General features: G+C 42.0%; 1 protein-coding gene across 1 annotated transcript in view; it reads right to left on the bottom strand.

Moving 5' to 3' along the window:
• sema3d (sema domain, immunoglobulin domain (Ig), short basic domain, secreted, (semaphorin) 3D) overlaps positions 1-15,436 on the bottom strand; it is a 38,800-nt gene that overhangs the window by 7,356 nt on the left and 16,008 nt on the right. Inside the window, exons 3-14 of the mRNA XM_088298207.1 lie at positions 12,108-12,268; positions 10,120-10,182; positions 9,898-10,014; positions 8,997-9,090; positions 8,590-8,718; positions 6,372-6,508; positions 4,342-4,456; positions 3,133-3,202; positions 2,898-3,042; positions 1,956-2,178; positions 1,115-1,203; positions 855-896 (exon numbers count right to left, since the gene is read on the bottom strand). Of these exons, the coding sequence (XP_088154333.1) occupies positions 855-896; positions 1,115-1,203; positions 1,956-2,178; positions 2,898-3,042; positions 3,133-3,202; positions 4,342-4,456; positions 6,372-6,508; positions 8,590-8,718; positions 8,997-9,090; positions 9,898-10,014; positions 10,120-10,182; positions 12,108-12,268 (1,385 nt within the window). The remainder of the gene's footprint in view (positions 1-854; positions 897-1,114; positions 1,204-1,955; positions 2,179-2,897; positions 3,043-3,132; positions 3,203-4,341; positions 4,457-6,371; positions 6,509-8,589; positions 8,719-8,996; positions 9,091-9,897; positions 10,015-10,119; positions 10,183-12,107; positions 12,269-15,436) is intronic.

Here is a 15,436-nt window from a genome sequence, read left to right as displayed (position 1 = left end):
TCCCCCTCCCCCTCACACACGTGCAGGTCAAAATGCAGTGAGAGATTAATGGCGGCTGTGATTAGGGTTGAAGTGTCTCGTGACATCGCTGACCTTTGAGATAATGAGGCGTGAGGCAAGCGAGAGAGCTCGAAACCCACGGAAGTCCAACAAGCATGATGACGAGCGGGGCTTTTACAGACGGAGATTAAACAGGACCGAGTGGGTGGAGGGGGGCAGCCCAAAAACAAATAAAGCAACTTGTTTAGCACCCGCCATAGCAAGCGCCGATGAAAAATTGCAACGTCTCAAGTATGCTGACAAGAAACGCGAACCGAGACTGCCTTTGACCTTTTGCTACCTATTAGGTTCTTACTTCGCGTTTTTAATGAAAACTGTCACTTGAATTTTTTGTTTTACATCAGTGATTCTTAAAATGTGGCGCGTGGACAAATCACTGAAGTACAGTTCCGTTTTATTTCACTTTGAAGTCCAAAACATTTGTAGTTAATCTTGAAGAAGTGTATTTATTTTTTTAGCCCATTTTATTTGTGCTCTGTTTTAATTCAATCATTATTTAAGTACACCTCCCCTATTTTTAAGTCTCATGCTAAATTTAATTATGAGAAAGAAATGATTTCTTAACATCTTAACTGATTTTCTAGTTGACTCCACACGTGGCGAGAAAAATAAATCACAACACATGATTTGATGAAAACCAGCCTGTTTTTTTGCGATTTAAAAAAAAAAAAATTTAATCCAATTTCCATTACGTAGGGGTACCCCCCCCCCCTCCCCCAATAAAACTCCACAACCCACAACCCCTATATCACAATTTTATCCTAATCACAGTACGTAAATTAATAAAGTCTAACCTGCTTCGAAGAAATCTCCAGACTCAAAATTGGAGCGGGAACCTGTAAACAAAATAATTGTGTGATCATTTTTGGACCACATGCTAAAGAAGGATTATTTTTCATAGTTTGGTGCTGCACATGTGTACAACAGCTGGTACAATGTGAACAATGTCAAGTGGTTCACAAAATCACTTTAATCTGTGTGTGTGAACGTGTGTGTGTGCGCGTATAGGTGTGTGTGTGTAGGGGTGCTGACGCGTGTTTCTGTAGCGTCCAACCTGGAATACTTGAAGCTCTTCAAGTACCACTTCCTCTGTGGACCACTTGTCTCTGGTGATGCTCACCACCTTCAAAACTGTGCCAGCGTCTGTGACAGACGGACAAATGAGTTATTTTCACACTTTTAAGCAGTGTTTCCAACATTTTCACGCAAAAAAAAAAAAGAAGAAACTTATTTGTTGGGAAAGATATTTCAAGCCTTATAATCTACTTCATCGAAAATTCACATTTACACATTTATTGTTCATGAATGAATGGTCTCTAAAATCAATTACAAATCTATTCTAGGTATTGTGAAAATGCAGACTCAAAGCACTAGCAAAATCTATTTCTTGTAAAAGAAATGTCAACTTAATTTAAAAATGCTTTATCTGAAATCAAGTATGGTAATTACAAATTCAATTTAGTTGTGAAAGAATTGTTCAGCCTTTTTTTCTTCTTTTTTCTTTTTCTTTCCTTCTTTCATTCTTTCTTTGTCTTTCTTTTTCTTTTTTTTCTTTCTTTATTTCTTCCTTCCGCCGTTTTTAATCCAAGTAACTAACCAATTCAATATTTGTTGAGGAAGACACTCGAAGCAATCATTCTGTGCAAATAGCAGTGTGAAAAAAAAACCTGAATAAAACGTGTTTTTTTGTTTTCTTTTTGCAGTTTTACAGTACCATGAAGTACAAGCCATCTACATTTGTTTTTAAGCATTATGTGGTGTCACCGTTTGACAATTACTATTCCTGTACTACTGTAAAATGCATGCAGACAACACATTGAATACCCGACGAATGTTTTCGTGATGTTGTACCGCCCCCTGGTGGCCACTTCGGGTAACAGGCACTACACGCTCACCTGTCCCCAAGAAGAGAACCTCATACTGGCCGTCCTCGGCTAAAACTCTGTCCACCACAATCTGGGTGAGGGTGTAGTCCACTCGCACGCGCGTGAACACGGGCTGGCCGCTCAGTGGGTAGACGGAGCGAAACATGAGCGGGTGGTAACGGATGAAACTGACCACCTCGTCTGGGAAATCTTTGGTAGTCTTGATGCGAGGGTCGTACGTTTTACTGGGACACTAGAAAAAAATATACAGTAGGATACAATGTCATGGATTTGGTCGCAGTCATTCTGTACTTCAGTAGAAGTAAAAAAAAAAAAGACGACTGGTAAAAGTCAAGGTGGCTTTTCCTTCAACTTGTTTTTTGCGTTTGTTTCCCTCTAGTGGCCGTATCAAGAAACACAAGCTGAAAATTGGAGTTATATTTTTTCATCTTTTCATTCATAGAAAATAATGATATTCGCTGCAGATACGACCTTGTGAGTGGTGAAGGGGGCGTGGGGAGGTATAATAATTTTTTTTTTTAAGTATTTAGACGGTAGTAAAAGGCTGTTAAATAATTGTGTAATTGTGAAAACAAAATCTAAAATAAAATGGCATTGCTTTAATACAAATGTAATTAACAATGTAAAAAATTATTTTATTACAATGTCCTCATATTATACTTAAAATAAGTCGTGACATTTATAGTACAAATAAATTCAATACAAAAAAATTGTCTTGTCAGGCTCTGAGGCAACTGTAATATGATCTGTTTCTCTGATTGTAATCTTTACAGTCATACTTTGTAGGGGAAAAAATGCTTTCTGTATTGCCGACAACATAACTGCCAACTTCCAAATACAAATATTGTCAATCAGAGCATTTATTAGAATTTTTATTTTTTTTTGTGTGTCTTAATATATTTTCTGAGCTTGGTATTATTTAGTTTGCCGTCTGTGTGTTGCCAAACCCACCGTTCCAGGACGCGGGTATGGTATCCTCCCCTCGTACTCGACCCAACGGTGGTCTGGCCCCTCCTTGTGAGCGTAGGGCCCGTTGAACACGGCCCTTATGTCCGCCATGCTGTACACGCACACGGCCGAGCCCCGGAAAATAGAGCTGAGGGCCGGAACACAACAGGAGATCCAAGTTTCAAAAATAATCACACTAAAAGAGATGGCAGGTAGTCGAGATGACAAACGACCAAACCTGGAGGTGGTGAAGACCGCATACACCTTTGGGTTCTTTGGATCCCTGGTAGGAAGCATAAAAATGTCCTCTAAAGGAAAGACACACGGTGTTAATGTACGGTAAATTCAAACATGAAAGATTAATAGTTACAGTATTTATGTTTTTAGTACCGTTGTTCTTATTTGTATTGAATCCCTGAAATTTACTGCTTTCATAACCGTGTGATATTACCGCACCTTTTCCCACAGAGGCACTATATTAGATTATATTAAAAAGTCAGCCTCAATGCAATTTGCGCTGCTTTCATGCCTCTCGGAGGAATACAAATGGGATTCCGATGAATTAAGGGTTCGCACGTCTTAAATGTTCTCGTAACATTTCAAAGGAGCGCTAAAGGGGTGAAAAAGGTGATGCGGAACAGTAAAAGTCAGGATTTCACAAATATTTTCAGCATAAAAGACACAGATTAGAAATGGAGATCTTTCATGGGAGCGCAAGGTAGATAAATAAAATTTGTATTTCTTTGCTTTTATGTGCCTTTTTGGAAGCTTCAACATTCCGGAAAACTATCCTGGTGAAAACTTATTGCGTGTATTTCGAAGGGGCCATGAAGCATCCAACCGGGTGGAAAATTTAAAAAAAAGAAAGAGCGCTTGACACGAGTTCCAGCGATCCACACAAACTTCGCTGGACGCTTGAAAAACTCTCAAGTATCCATGCCTAAAGTTGGACAGGAAGTCGGCCATTTTCATTTAAAGCAGCCATTTTGGGTGAATTTTAGTTTGACTGACTCCAGTTGGGAAATTCACTTAAATGAGATGAGCCCCAATCAGAAGCAGGTTTGCTAAACAGATGACTACTTTATTGCCTCAGCCATCCATATTGGATCAAAATTCGTCCGTCATTTCGAAGATTCACCCAGAAAAAGGAGGGACTCAAAAATGCCAAAAACGCACCGATTTTAAAAAGTGAAAACTGAAAACTAACCACTGGAAAGTTCTGTCGCATTAACTTCGGGTGGACATGTCAACTGTGACAGGACAAAAAAAAATGTAAATGCCCGAAATTGAAAACGGAAATGGGCACTTTGAGTTCGAAGCAGCTATTTTGCATGATCTCACGTTTTCGGAAATTTGCCCAAAGTAGCCTCAGTCCAAAGCATGTATTTGCGAGAATCACAATCAAATACATTTAAAAAAAAAATTTAAAAGAATGTGAGGGACATACGTAGCTCATCAAAGTGCGTGTCCACGCCGTCGGGTCCGGGTATTGAGCACACAAGTCTGGCCTTGAGGAAGGTGGTCCATTTGCTCGTCAGACTCCTTAGGCCACCCACGTCATTCTGAAACAGAACCACCGTCATCGCTCCAACAAAAGCGCAGCGAGACAGCTGGACAAACTTTACGCGCTAATTAAATACCCTGAATGCTACTAAGTCGCTTTGTTTGTTGTGCTGCTGCTACCATCACATCCTTGTTCGTTTAACAACATCCAGGAGATGAGCTTGGAACAAGGAAGTGCTGCGCTGTATATTATTCGACCGAATAAAAAAAATAAATAAATAAATAACAGGCGTGCTTGCTGATTGCTAATATAACCTAAATTGGCAACAAATGTGTTTCCACAAAATCAAAATGGGTGTAATGAATTGAATTTGTTTTGTGGCTTGCAACGCAGACGAACCTCCTTCCCGTCTGCCTCGCAGCTTTATCTCGAGTCATAAATACGCCGCAAGCAAGAATGTGGTCATAGAACCTTGAGCGCTAATAGCAGACCGCGAGGTGGCTGCTCCCATTTGGCCCAGATCCAGCCCGCAAGTTTTTAAATGAATGTTATCAGCCGTGAATCCGCTGGACTCCCCGTCCTAAATCAAGGTTGCTGTAAACTATCAGTTTAATAGGAAGCAACATTAAGTGGTCAAAATGTAATCTCCCTTGGGTCTCGATTTTCACGATTTATGTGGGAAAATGTGTGGACAATTAGAATCCAGAAAACCTGATGACAATCATGTGTTTGTTTGTGAAGTTGGCATATCTGAAAAGTGTTTGGACCTTAACTTTAGTGTCACAACATCAACCAAAAAAATGAACAAAGTGACTTTGTTTTTTTTTGTTTTTTTAAATAAATAAATAAAGAACTAAAAATAAAGCTGAACTCATTCAATCCATAAGACATCAATATATATGTTTTCAAAATTGTAGTCCCTGCCTTCCAAAGACGTATTTATACGTCTTAGCCTCTTTTTTTTTTTTTTTTTTTGCGTCATACCTCCATTTTTTTATAAATATCTTTAGAACACAATATTCTGTGGTATGTGGAGTGTCTGTATGCCTTGCAAAATCAGTCAAAATCCAGAAAAAAAAACGCTGTGATTGAGATATTTCCTCTCGTGAAAATGGCTGGGATTAATTAAAGGGTAAGTCAACCCCCTTAACCTTATATGCGCTTTCACTAGTCTAAACACGGCATTCTGATTAATATTGTATTTACGGAATTCGAGTTAAGCAGCAAAAGCAACCCTTTTTTAGCCATCTCAGGGTTGTCCATTTTGTCCGTTTCTGTTGACAGAAAATTACATCAAAGTTGATCACAGCTCAGGTAAACACCATTCACGGCTCACGTTTTTTGAAGCTGAGCCATGATTGGTCGTTAGCTGAGCCCTGAGCAACTGTGATAAAATGGCCGCCCACCGAGGATAAAAATGGGTTACTTTTGCTGCTTAATTCAAATTCTGTAAAAACGCAATATTAATCCTATGCCGTGTTATGACTTGTGGGACTGCATAGAACATATTCTTGTAAAAAAAAAAAAAAAGAAATTGGGCTTGACTTCCCCTTTAAGTTGTCACTCATATTTTAAATGAACCTCAGGAAAGCAACCCCAGCAAATGTCTTAATCAACAATTAACAAAAGCACAGTGCAGAGATCTCAGTGACCGCACCCTGTTTGGTTCGGTGAGTGCCTGCATAGCACTAGCAGGGTTAAAAAGATGATTTACTGCCTCTGACAGCAGCACCAAGTCTCTCTTTCATAGCACTGCAAAACAAGACCGTCAAGAGAAAAGGCCTCCTTGTACGGGAGATAAAGCACATCTAAAGTGGATGACACAGAGATTCTTATCCTATCAGATGACACCAGGAGTTATGGCTCCTTCGCTCCGCATGTGAGAGGATTTTTCTTTCCCCATCTATGCACTTCTCTGCGGCTGACCCTATACCCCCCACGCCCCCCTCCCCCCTGCATCCAGTCTCACTCACCTTGCAAATGCGGGCCACGCGTGACAGGACGCTCTTGTCGTTGCCTTCCCACGACACCTCCCGGAAGAAAAAGTAGATTTTGTCGTCGTCCGGATTGTAGGTGTCCGCGATGGGGTGTGCCGATATGAACTTGGCTTCTAAAGACACAAATTCAAGAAGTTAGGAAGTTCTGTACTTTAAAATGTTAAGACAAATGAATTAAAAATAACTCTGTGGTTGGTCCATTTAACGTGAGGAATCATATGCTGACGGTGGCCATGTTCACAACGTTGCACAAGGTCGCCATGACCACCGAACTTGGAACAGATTAACGTATGGCCGCCAATGCGCTCGACAACAGGCGCTTATTGTTAGTTCTGTGATTAAAAGATGTTCCGCTGGCACGCGGGGAAAGAAAGTCATCACCGACTTGAGTAGCGCTCTCCATCTCCGTCACCACACACACTCTGTCGATTTATGAAATATATAGTGTCTGTGCTGGTCGGACAGAGCGAGAAGCCAGAGAGGATTCATGGCTCCAAACAGTTCAGCGGTTGAGAAATGTGCAGGCCATGTGCAAGGATTTAGATATGGCTGACAAGTGCTGATGCACGATGGCTGGAATACACTTGAAACGTATGTGACACGTGCAGACAATTTAGTCATCACTGTTCACGCCAAGTGAAAATGGAGTGGGCTTTTGTCCATGAGTCACTGTCATAAAACAATGAATTTTTCCATTTTACAATTTTCCAAGGACAGTGCACTTGAATTCATGATTATTTTTTTTTTTTTATGTTGACACTGGAGTTTCTTGGTGTGCATGGAGGTCGTGCAGATATAATGATACCCCTCATAAAAGTGCCTTTGTGGGAATGTATGATAAATCATAGGGGGTCCTCGGAATATGTCAAGAGTTCAGTTACCACGTGGAATTGGGAATCAAATTGTATTGTCATGGCACATGTCACGAGTAGAGGGCAAAAAAATGGAGGATACATAATCTATGACACTAAGCCGGTGTCACAATGTGGGCTTTGGAAAGGAAAAAAAGTCAGTTTATAGTAGGACTGGGTTTAAAAAAAAAAATCGATATATTGATTTTAATGGATTTTCCTTTTCTTAGCGCAATATTGATTCTTAAATAGATAAATAATTTTTATAATTATAATTTGGTCCCCATTAAATTGACATGATTTCACGTCACGCAAAATCTTGTCACAACCAGAACGTAGCGTTCCAAAACTAAATGGCGGAAGCAGTGAAGTCAGCACCAAAAAGAATGAAGGCAAATGGATTAATTGTTTTGATCAGGTCGTGTTCAATAAAATGTGATTAATGGAACTGGATTGGCTTCAATTCTTAATGTAAATATTAATATTTTAAGTTGAGTTACAGCAATAAGTTTGTACTTATTGCAGTAAAATTGGCACTGCGTGAAATCCTTGATTGAATCAAAAATCAATCAAAGGGAATCGAATCGAATCGGGTCTTTGTGTATTGAACCGGACTAATTTTGGAAATTTGAAACGATCCTCAGCATTAGCTCATTGTGACATATTAACATAAGACATTGTAATAAAACTCGGACTTGCACACGAGTTGCTACTAACTCCGCTGTGCTGACACAGTAGCGCAAATCATAATTCCAGCAAATATTTGTCTCAAAACAACCCAAAAAAAAAATAAAGTAAACACGGTGGTAACTGAGTGTGCCGTCATATTCCGCACAAACTTGCATCCGGCGAAACATTGTAAACCAAAGACTCCCTGAAGTGGTTAAATTCCTGAGTAAATTCCCAAAATATACCCAAAAAACAAATCATAATTTTAGGTTCATTTAAAACTCTAAAAAAAAATTTTTTTGCAGTTGTGAGTGTGAATGGTTGTCTTTACGTGTCCTGTAACTGCTTGGCGACAGGTCCCGGGTGTACCACAAAGTCAGCTGGAATAGGCTCCAGCTCATCCGGGATCCTTATGAGCTAAAGAAAATCAATACCATGTGGACTGTTTGTATGCGCTTAACAGCGTGGGCTCTGTTGCAAATTGTGAATTCCTAAGTAGGTGTGGCAGCCATGCTCAGCGATGGAGTTTATGTAAAAAAAAAAAAAAAAAAAAGTCTCACTAAATGAATAAGCAAGCTCTGTCCTCTGCCCTGGAATTCCAATAACCATCCCGCTGGCACAGAGAGGTTCTTTGTGTCCGAGATTTGGCGGAGAGAAACGCAATGTGTGCGTACCATTGATCCAGTAGTCCTCCGAGATGTCGGTGCGTATGTAGTGCTGGTCAGGTGGCGGGCCGAGGGAGCGTGTGAACGTCGTGTCTTTGCCTAGGAAATCCGAGGCCGTTCCCGCATACAGATACTGGTCTGGATCAGATACAAGAAAAGTTCAATCGGTGATGCAACCTGATATATTTTTTTGAACTAAATAATCTCAAAAGCACCCGTAATTGATGGCAATTAATTCCATTTTCCAAAATACAATATTTCAGTATGATGCGGACTACTAAAACGAACAGATTCCATACACGCAATTGCAGTGGTAACTTCACTCCCATTCCCTTAATTCTCATGTAACGTTCCCAATTTAGAATATTTCCCGAATACTCGTTCCAGCTAACGTGTCATGGGCCGGTTCATCGTACCTGTGAGGACTGAGGTAAATGTCTGCAAGGGATCAAAAGGACATTTCAATCTGCCAGATTCCAATGTAGCAGACAGCAGCCGGAACACTCCGTCCTAATGAAATGGGACAAAACGGTACGGAACAAAAAGGTTGGACATTTGTTTTGGTAGATTTTTCTTCTTCTGTTGTAAATCTTTTTAAGGAATGAGTATGTCTGTGATGGGCAGGACAGAGTGAGCACTTGGGATCAGTTTGGGTATGGTGTTCATACTGTGGTGGTTAGTTAGCATTGTCTGTCTCACAGCGAAGAGATCAACTTTTTGGAACTCCATTGGAACAGCTCCATAATAAGTGGTATGGTTTTTAAAGTCAACCCAAAAATGTTCTTCCAAGATTATTTTTGTCCTATGCAGCCTCGCTAGTCGAAACATGACATTCTGATGACTATTGCGTTTCTGGAATACGAGTTAAATAGTAAAATCCACCTGTTTTTAGCCATGTCAGGTGGCGGCCATTTTGTGACTTCGGTCAACTGAAAATGATATCACAGTTGCTCAAGACTCAGATAACGACCAATCAAGGCTCAACTTCTGAAAACACCTCAGCCGTGAGTGGTCGCTACCTGAGCCATGATCAACTTTGATGTCATTTTCAGTTGATCAAAGTCACAAAATGGCCGCCACCTGACATGGCTACAAACAGGTGGATTTTGCTGCTTAGCTCATTTTCCACGAATGCGATATTAATCAAAATGTCGTTTTTAGACCAGTGAAGATGCATAGAACTTATTATTGCCATTCGTTTTTCGCAGTTGACTTCCAATTTAATGATCAAGAGCACCAAAGAATAAGAAATCAATAAGAATTTTTACAGAGAAGAAATTTCCGAACTTTGCAGGGATAACACTTCATTATTCTTACCTGTCTTGAGCCGGTGATTTCAATGTAAGCACAGCTGGGATTGAAGGCTCCCGTCCCACAAGCGTAAACATGCGTCAGGTTGTAGTTGTGGAGCACCCTGACAAAGTTGGCGCACTCCTGTCGAAAAAGGGCAGAAGGCAATTGTTTGCAAATATTCCCAATTATTCCCAGATCATTGCGATATCTGGAAATAAGCAAGCGGACTTATTGCGAGTGACTTACGTTCAAATTTTTCCCTGCCAGTTTGCACGCTTCCACTCGGTCGCGAGGTGCAGGCCAATGAATCTATTAACACAAGACAGCAAAGTTATTTTAGCATTTACGGTGAGCCCTCGATACACAAGTGAACCGATTTCGGAGATGTTCAAGTTACGAGCCATCGCTTGCTCGTTCACACCCTATTTCATGGGTTTTAAAAAGAAAAACAATGTTTGTAGATCGCCACTGCATTAGCACAGGATTAATCATTACATCGTAAAAAAAAATGACATTCTCCCTCCTGTTGTGGCACAACATTAGTGGAATTTGGCGTTTGGACTGCAGCGTGGTAACTCACACCTCCATGTGCGGTTGCTGTAAATCAGACGTGGCACAACACACGCATTCCCTTCGGTGCGCCTCGCCATGTTCACACATGTGTTATAACAGGCTTATGTGCTTAGCGTGTTGCCCCCCCCCCCCCCCCTCCTAAAACCTACCAAGGGGAGCTATCGCCAAACGTTTTCATCGAGCTCGTATAGGCATGCAAACATACCTCCGTCAATGTTAAAACATCTCATGAGTCCAAAATGCCGGCGGGGAATTCATACAGAAAAGTCGCGTCAGCGCATGAAAGGACTTATTCGGAACGCAGATCAATACCCTTGATTTACGACATCACATGATGATCTCACAATAGCTATCGAAGCACACGCCTCTCAAAACGGATTTGAGAACACCTGGAATGCTCTCAATGTGCTTTAACATCTCACGTTACAGAAAGACCCCAAGGTGGGGTCTCGAAGTGGTCCCTTATGGATCAAAATATCTCGTTAATCTCCGCGGCATCGGTATCAGTGACCAGAGAGGCTACACTCGGAGAGGAGAACGAAGAGTTAAAACAACCAGATAAGGATCAAATAAACACACGGTCGCTCCACTCGCGGGTCAACCTGGGCGGCGTTAACACGCCAACATATGGAGAATGCAAGCGTGTTTATGTAGAAGTGTGTGTCAAATCGCTATTTATTGAACGTACGGGATTGTGTTTACGTATAATAACCCATAGCCGACAGCCGCTTTCAGTCAGCTGTTGAAACAATACCGAGCGTATTTCGGTGTAGCGGCGTTACTGTATACACTGGAACAGAAAGCGGGAATCAATCAATCCAAATGCAATTGCGTGTTAGGGTTTAAATGTCAGGACGTGATACGTTTAACGGGCTGTCGTTAACCGTGCATGCTTGCGCTAAGCAGATGTTATCAAGACTCCCACGGTGACCCCAAGCGAGAGTTTGCATGGATTGGGAAGATTGCGCAAGTTCACCTGGGTGATGCATTTCAGAGAGGCAAAATTTTTTTTAACGCTTGTCGATGCACCCAACTCTTAGACTAGGGTTGGGGATCGATTCAAATTTCCCAAATTGATTCGACTCGATTCACAAGGGCCCGATTCAATTCGATTCACGATTCACTTGATTGATTTTCGATTCAATCAAGAATTTCATGCAGTTTTAATTAGATTTTCTTATGGGAGGCATTCTCGGAAGAACCGATGCTGCAATTAGTACAAACTATTACTATTAAAGTTATGCATTTTCATGAGCTTTATATTTCTTCTGCGGTGCCAAATGTCGCATTCCAGGAGGACGCTGGACTTACACGCAGCTTCACGTTTATTGTAAAGTCCCAAAAATACCAGAGATTTTGTGTTGTACGTATCATCCATGCACTTTATATTCATTCCGTGGTTTCTGCTGCATGTGATTAATGAGTTACCATGGTGACCATATTAAAGCATTGTTAACTGCTAGCAAAGTTACATAATAATACACAGCGGAGTTGAGTTTGTTGTTATTCCGTTTTATTAATCGGACATCCCCCCGAAATCCCCCCCCTGCTCCCGGTTGCCGGCCAGAGGCAGAAAAAAAGTATGCATGGCTTCTGATGATTGCTGACAGAATCCAACTTTTTGTTTTCATCCATATTCACATTCCCCTGCCATTGTGTACCTTTCTGGGACCTTTGGCCAGGTTGTCAGGGTCAAGCAGGTAGATGTGATCCCTGGCTCCCAGCAGAAGACGACCCCTCTCCTCATCCAGCAGAAGGGAGTGTGACAGGAGGCCGTCGGAGGGGCCCAAAAACAGAGAGACACTGTTTGCTTGCAGCAGCTCTGCGCGAGACAAATGGCAAGAACACAGACGATTGACAGATTCGTTCGATGCTGTGTGGTCAAAATTAAAAATGTGCTCACATCGTCTCGACGCAAAGATTTCTGCAGGATATTACTTGGATTCTTTCTCCGCGGTGCAAAATCCCTAAAATAAGCAATGGATTTCCTCTCGTCGAGAGAAACGTGTCTCGGCTTGACGTGAAACGGCCTAATCCTCTGTGGTTCAACACCTCCACTGAGAAACCGGATCGAAAAAAAAAAGATACAAGAGCAAGGAGTCTACTACCTCAGTGGGTGTGTTTATGGATATCTGCATCGGGGTATTTTCACAGCCTGTTCATTGACCATGAAGACATCTCTCAAGTCAAGGATTTACATTCCCACTGCGCAGATGGAGCGAAGAAAAGCAAATGTGTCATCTCAAGCCGTCCGTACTATAAACTGATAAGAGGCTAAAACAACTTGGGCTATCTTGGCCATCTTGTGTCAGATATCATTCATTAGCCATCAACATCTTGCTCTGATGAGCCGTGAAAGGAAGAACTTGGACAAATTACACCCGCCAAGGAACACCTCTCAAAGTCCGGCAAGCGATACAGTTCAGTTCATCTAACGCAGCAGTACAGTTGACAGAGTAGAGTAAACCGTGATCTGGATTGCGTCAAAAGGAGAAAGAAAACAATGGAGGACCTTCAGCAGTTTCTATTCTTCCTGCTTGGAATGTTGGTATTGACTATAGTTCAAGACGTCAATTATGCCTTTGAGAAAAGGTTTTATGTTGTTCCGCGTTCCCATTGTTGCATCGAAGGAACAATTCTCTGTTGACTGATTCACAGTCTCAGCTCCATCCCGTAAGGTACTGCCCCATTGTGATTAAGACAAACTGTACTTTTTGGCTGAAACTGAGCTTCAAATATAGCGGCGCCATGACTGATGATTTTAATATACCGGGACGTTTAAAATGTTCGTGTTTCTGTTGTTTTTCTATTCTCAGCTGTGGGAGGTGGGAAATCCATGGGTCACCTTCATGTTCTGTTATTTTAATAGGTAAAGTGAAAGCAACTTTGAATAACACGCAAAATACAACTGACAATAATTACAAAAAGTTTAAGGAAGAATTTAGACTTTATATTGGTATGCACTTTATTTTGGAGTCAGCCAGTCGTCCCTCAAGCGCCTCCAACTGGTCCAAATGCTGCTGCTCGCCTTTTTACTGGAACCCGGAAGAGGGAACACAAAACCCCAATCTTGGTTCTCTTCACTGGGTCCCAGTGCACTTTAGAGTTCGCTTTAAGATACTTCAAGTCTTTAAATGGCCTCGCCCCAGCGTACCTCTCGGAGCTCCTCCACCCCTACGCACCTGCCCGCTGCCTCAGGTCTGCGGACTAAATGCTGCTGGAGGTGCCGAGGACTAAGCGGAGCCTCAGGGGGGGATTGTGCCTTTTCTGTTGCCGGTCCTTCCTTATGGAATGACCTCCCATTAAATGGTAGGCAAGCCCCCTCTTGTAATTTAATGCCAATTTAAATGAAACTATTTGGAAAAACACTTTGTTTTACAGCTCCAGCTGTTTTGAAATGTGCTATATATATATATTTTTTTTTAATTAATAAGGTTGTGGTTTTGAGTTTTTCTTAGAGTCCAGCAAAATGGTGATCATGAACATGTACACGACTTAATTAACCCTCAAACTGGCTGAAGCTGCGCCCACACATATTGACAATCAGCTCCAATTCTAGCAGTTTTCCTCCCTTACTCCCAAGTGAGCAAAGGACCGATGTCTCTAAAAGATTACCCGGTATCATTTACCTGTGGTGCGGGGTGTGTTAAGACTGCTTTTTCATCGCCACTCTCCTCATAAAACAGTTGTGACTGTAATTGTTAAACGTCTTCAATATTTACAATGGGAAATGCTTGAATGTGATCAACAACCAACAAGGGCTTTGCTACATACTCTGAAGATGTCAAAGAGACAAATAGAGGAGGAGCAAAAAGTCTTGATAATCAGAATATTCCTTTCTTGGTGAATCCCTGAAGGGTTTTACGGACAATCTGCTCAAGAAACTGCTCATAAATCGGATCAAGGGTGAGATGATGATGAACAGCAGATGGAATGATGCTTTATGACAGAATTCATTCAGGTTGCCATGGTGATAACTGCTGACTTTCCTCTCAGTGCAGTGTGTTCTTGATGGCAGTCTGAGGAAAACTCTCGTCCTCCATTGCCTCCGCGCAACACCGTGCCTTGGATAAACTCTGGCTCACTGTGTGGGGAGTCCTATGGGAGTCATTCTGAAAGGATTGACACTGTGATTACCCTCTTGGTGTGAAGGATTGGAGAGGTGAGCAACCTTCAATATTTGAACTTCTCCATCTCATCCACTCCTCCCAATCCGGCTTAATACCTCCTCCAGTGCATAAGCCCTCGCACACACAACCACACATACACAAAAGCTCCCCCACTTCTCCATATCTTCCACCCCCCACAACACACCTCACACTCACAGCAAAGGAGGGAGATTAGGCCCGTTCGCCCCATCGGCGGACGCTAATCTGTTCTGTAAACATGCAGCACAGCGAGTCCTTTTAAATCAGCCCGCTTAGCCGATATATCTTCGCACCATGGCGCTCACCTTTCCCCAAAGGGGAGAGCCTCGGCAGTCAGCAGCTCTTGATTTGGATCCTCTCGTAAAAGCAGTCACACACACCCGCTTTGAGTAAGACACCAGCAAACGGGGTTAGACAGCGCCGGTAAACCAAAGGCTCTCTGTACGCCCATCCGCTGTTTCGACTAAAGTCAGCCATCCAAACATTTCGTTTAAATCACATCAACATTGTCGGTGTGTAACCTCTCATTGACTCGTGCTCTGGTTTATGGCCTAGCTGAAATGCGGACTCTGTGTTCAAGCTACATAACACGGGGTCCTTGTGTCTGTTTCTACAGTGGAATTTGGACATAAATCAAAACAAGCCATCGTCTATCACTAAGATACGCAAACGCAGTCGTAAAGTCATCCATCCATTTGTTTTCGACGGCGCTTGTCCTCATTAGGGTCAAGGGTGAACTGGAGCCGACCACAGTTGACGTTTGTAAAAGGCCGGGATCCATCCTGGACTGGCCTCAAGTCAAGCAACCGTTCACAACTATGAACAAGTCTTCAGTGAACCCA

The sequence above is a fragment of the Idiotropiscis lumnitzeri genome, chromosome 6 (genome assembly GCF_059441095.1).
Source record: "Idiotropiscis lumnitzeri isolate Australia: NSW breed Sydney's pygmy pipehorse chromosome 6, RoL_Ilum_1.0, whole genome shotgun sequence".
Classification (NCBI taxonomy): domain Eukaryota; kingdom Metazoa; phylum Chordata; class Actinopteri; order Syngnathiformes; family Syngnathidae; genus Idiotropiscis; species Idiotropiscis lumnitzeri.
Note: the sequence above shows the minus strand (reverse complement) of the source record. Positions and strands in the feature narration are given on the sequence as shown.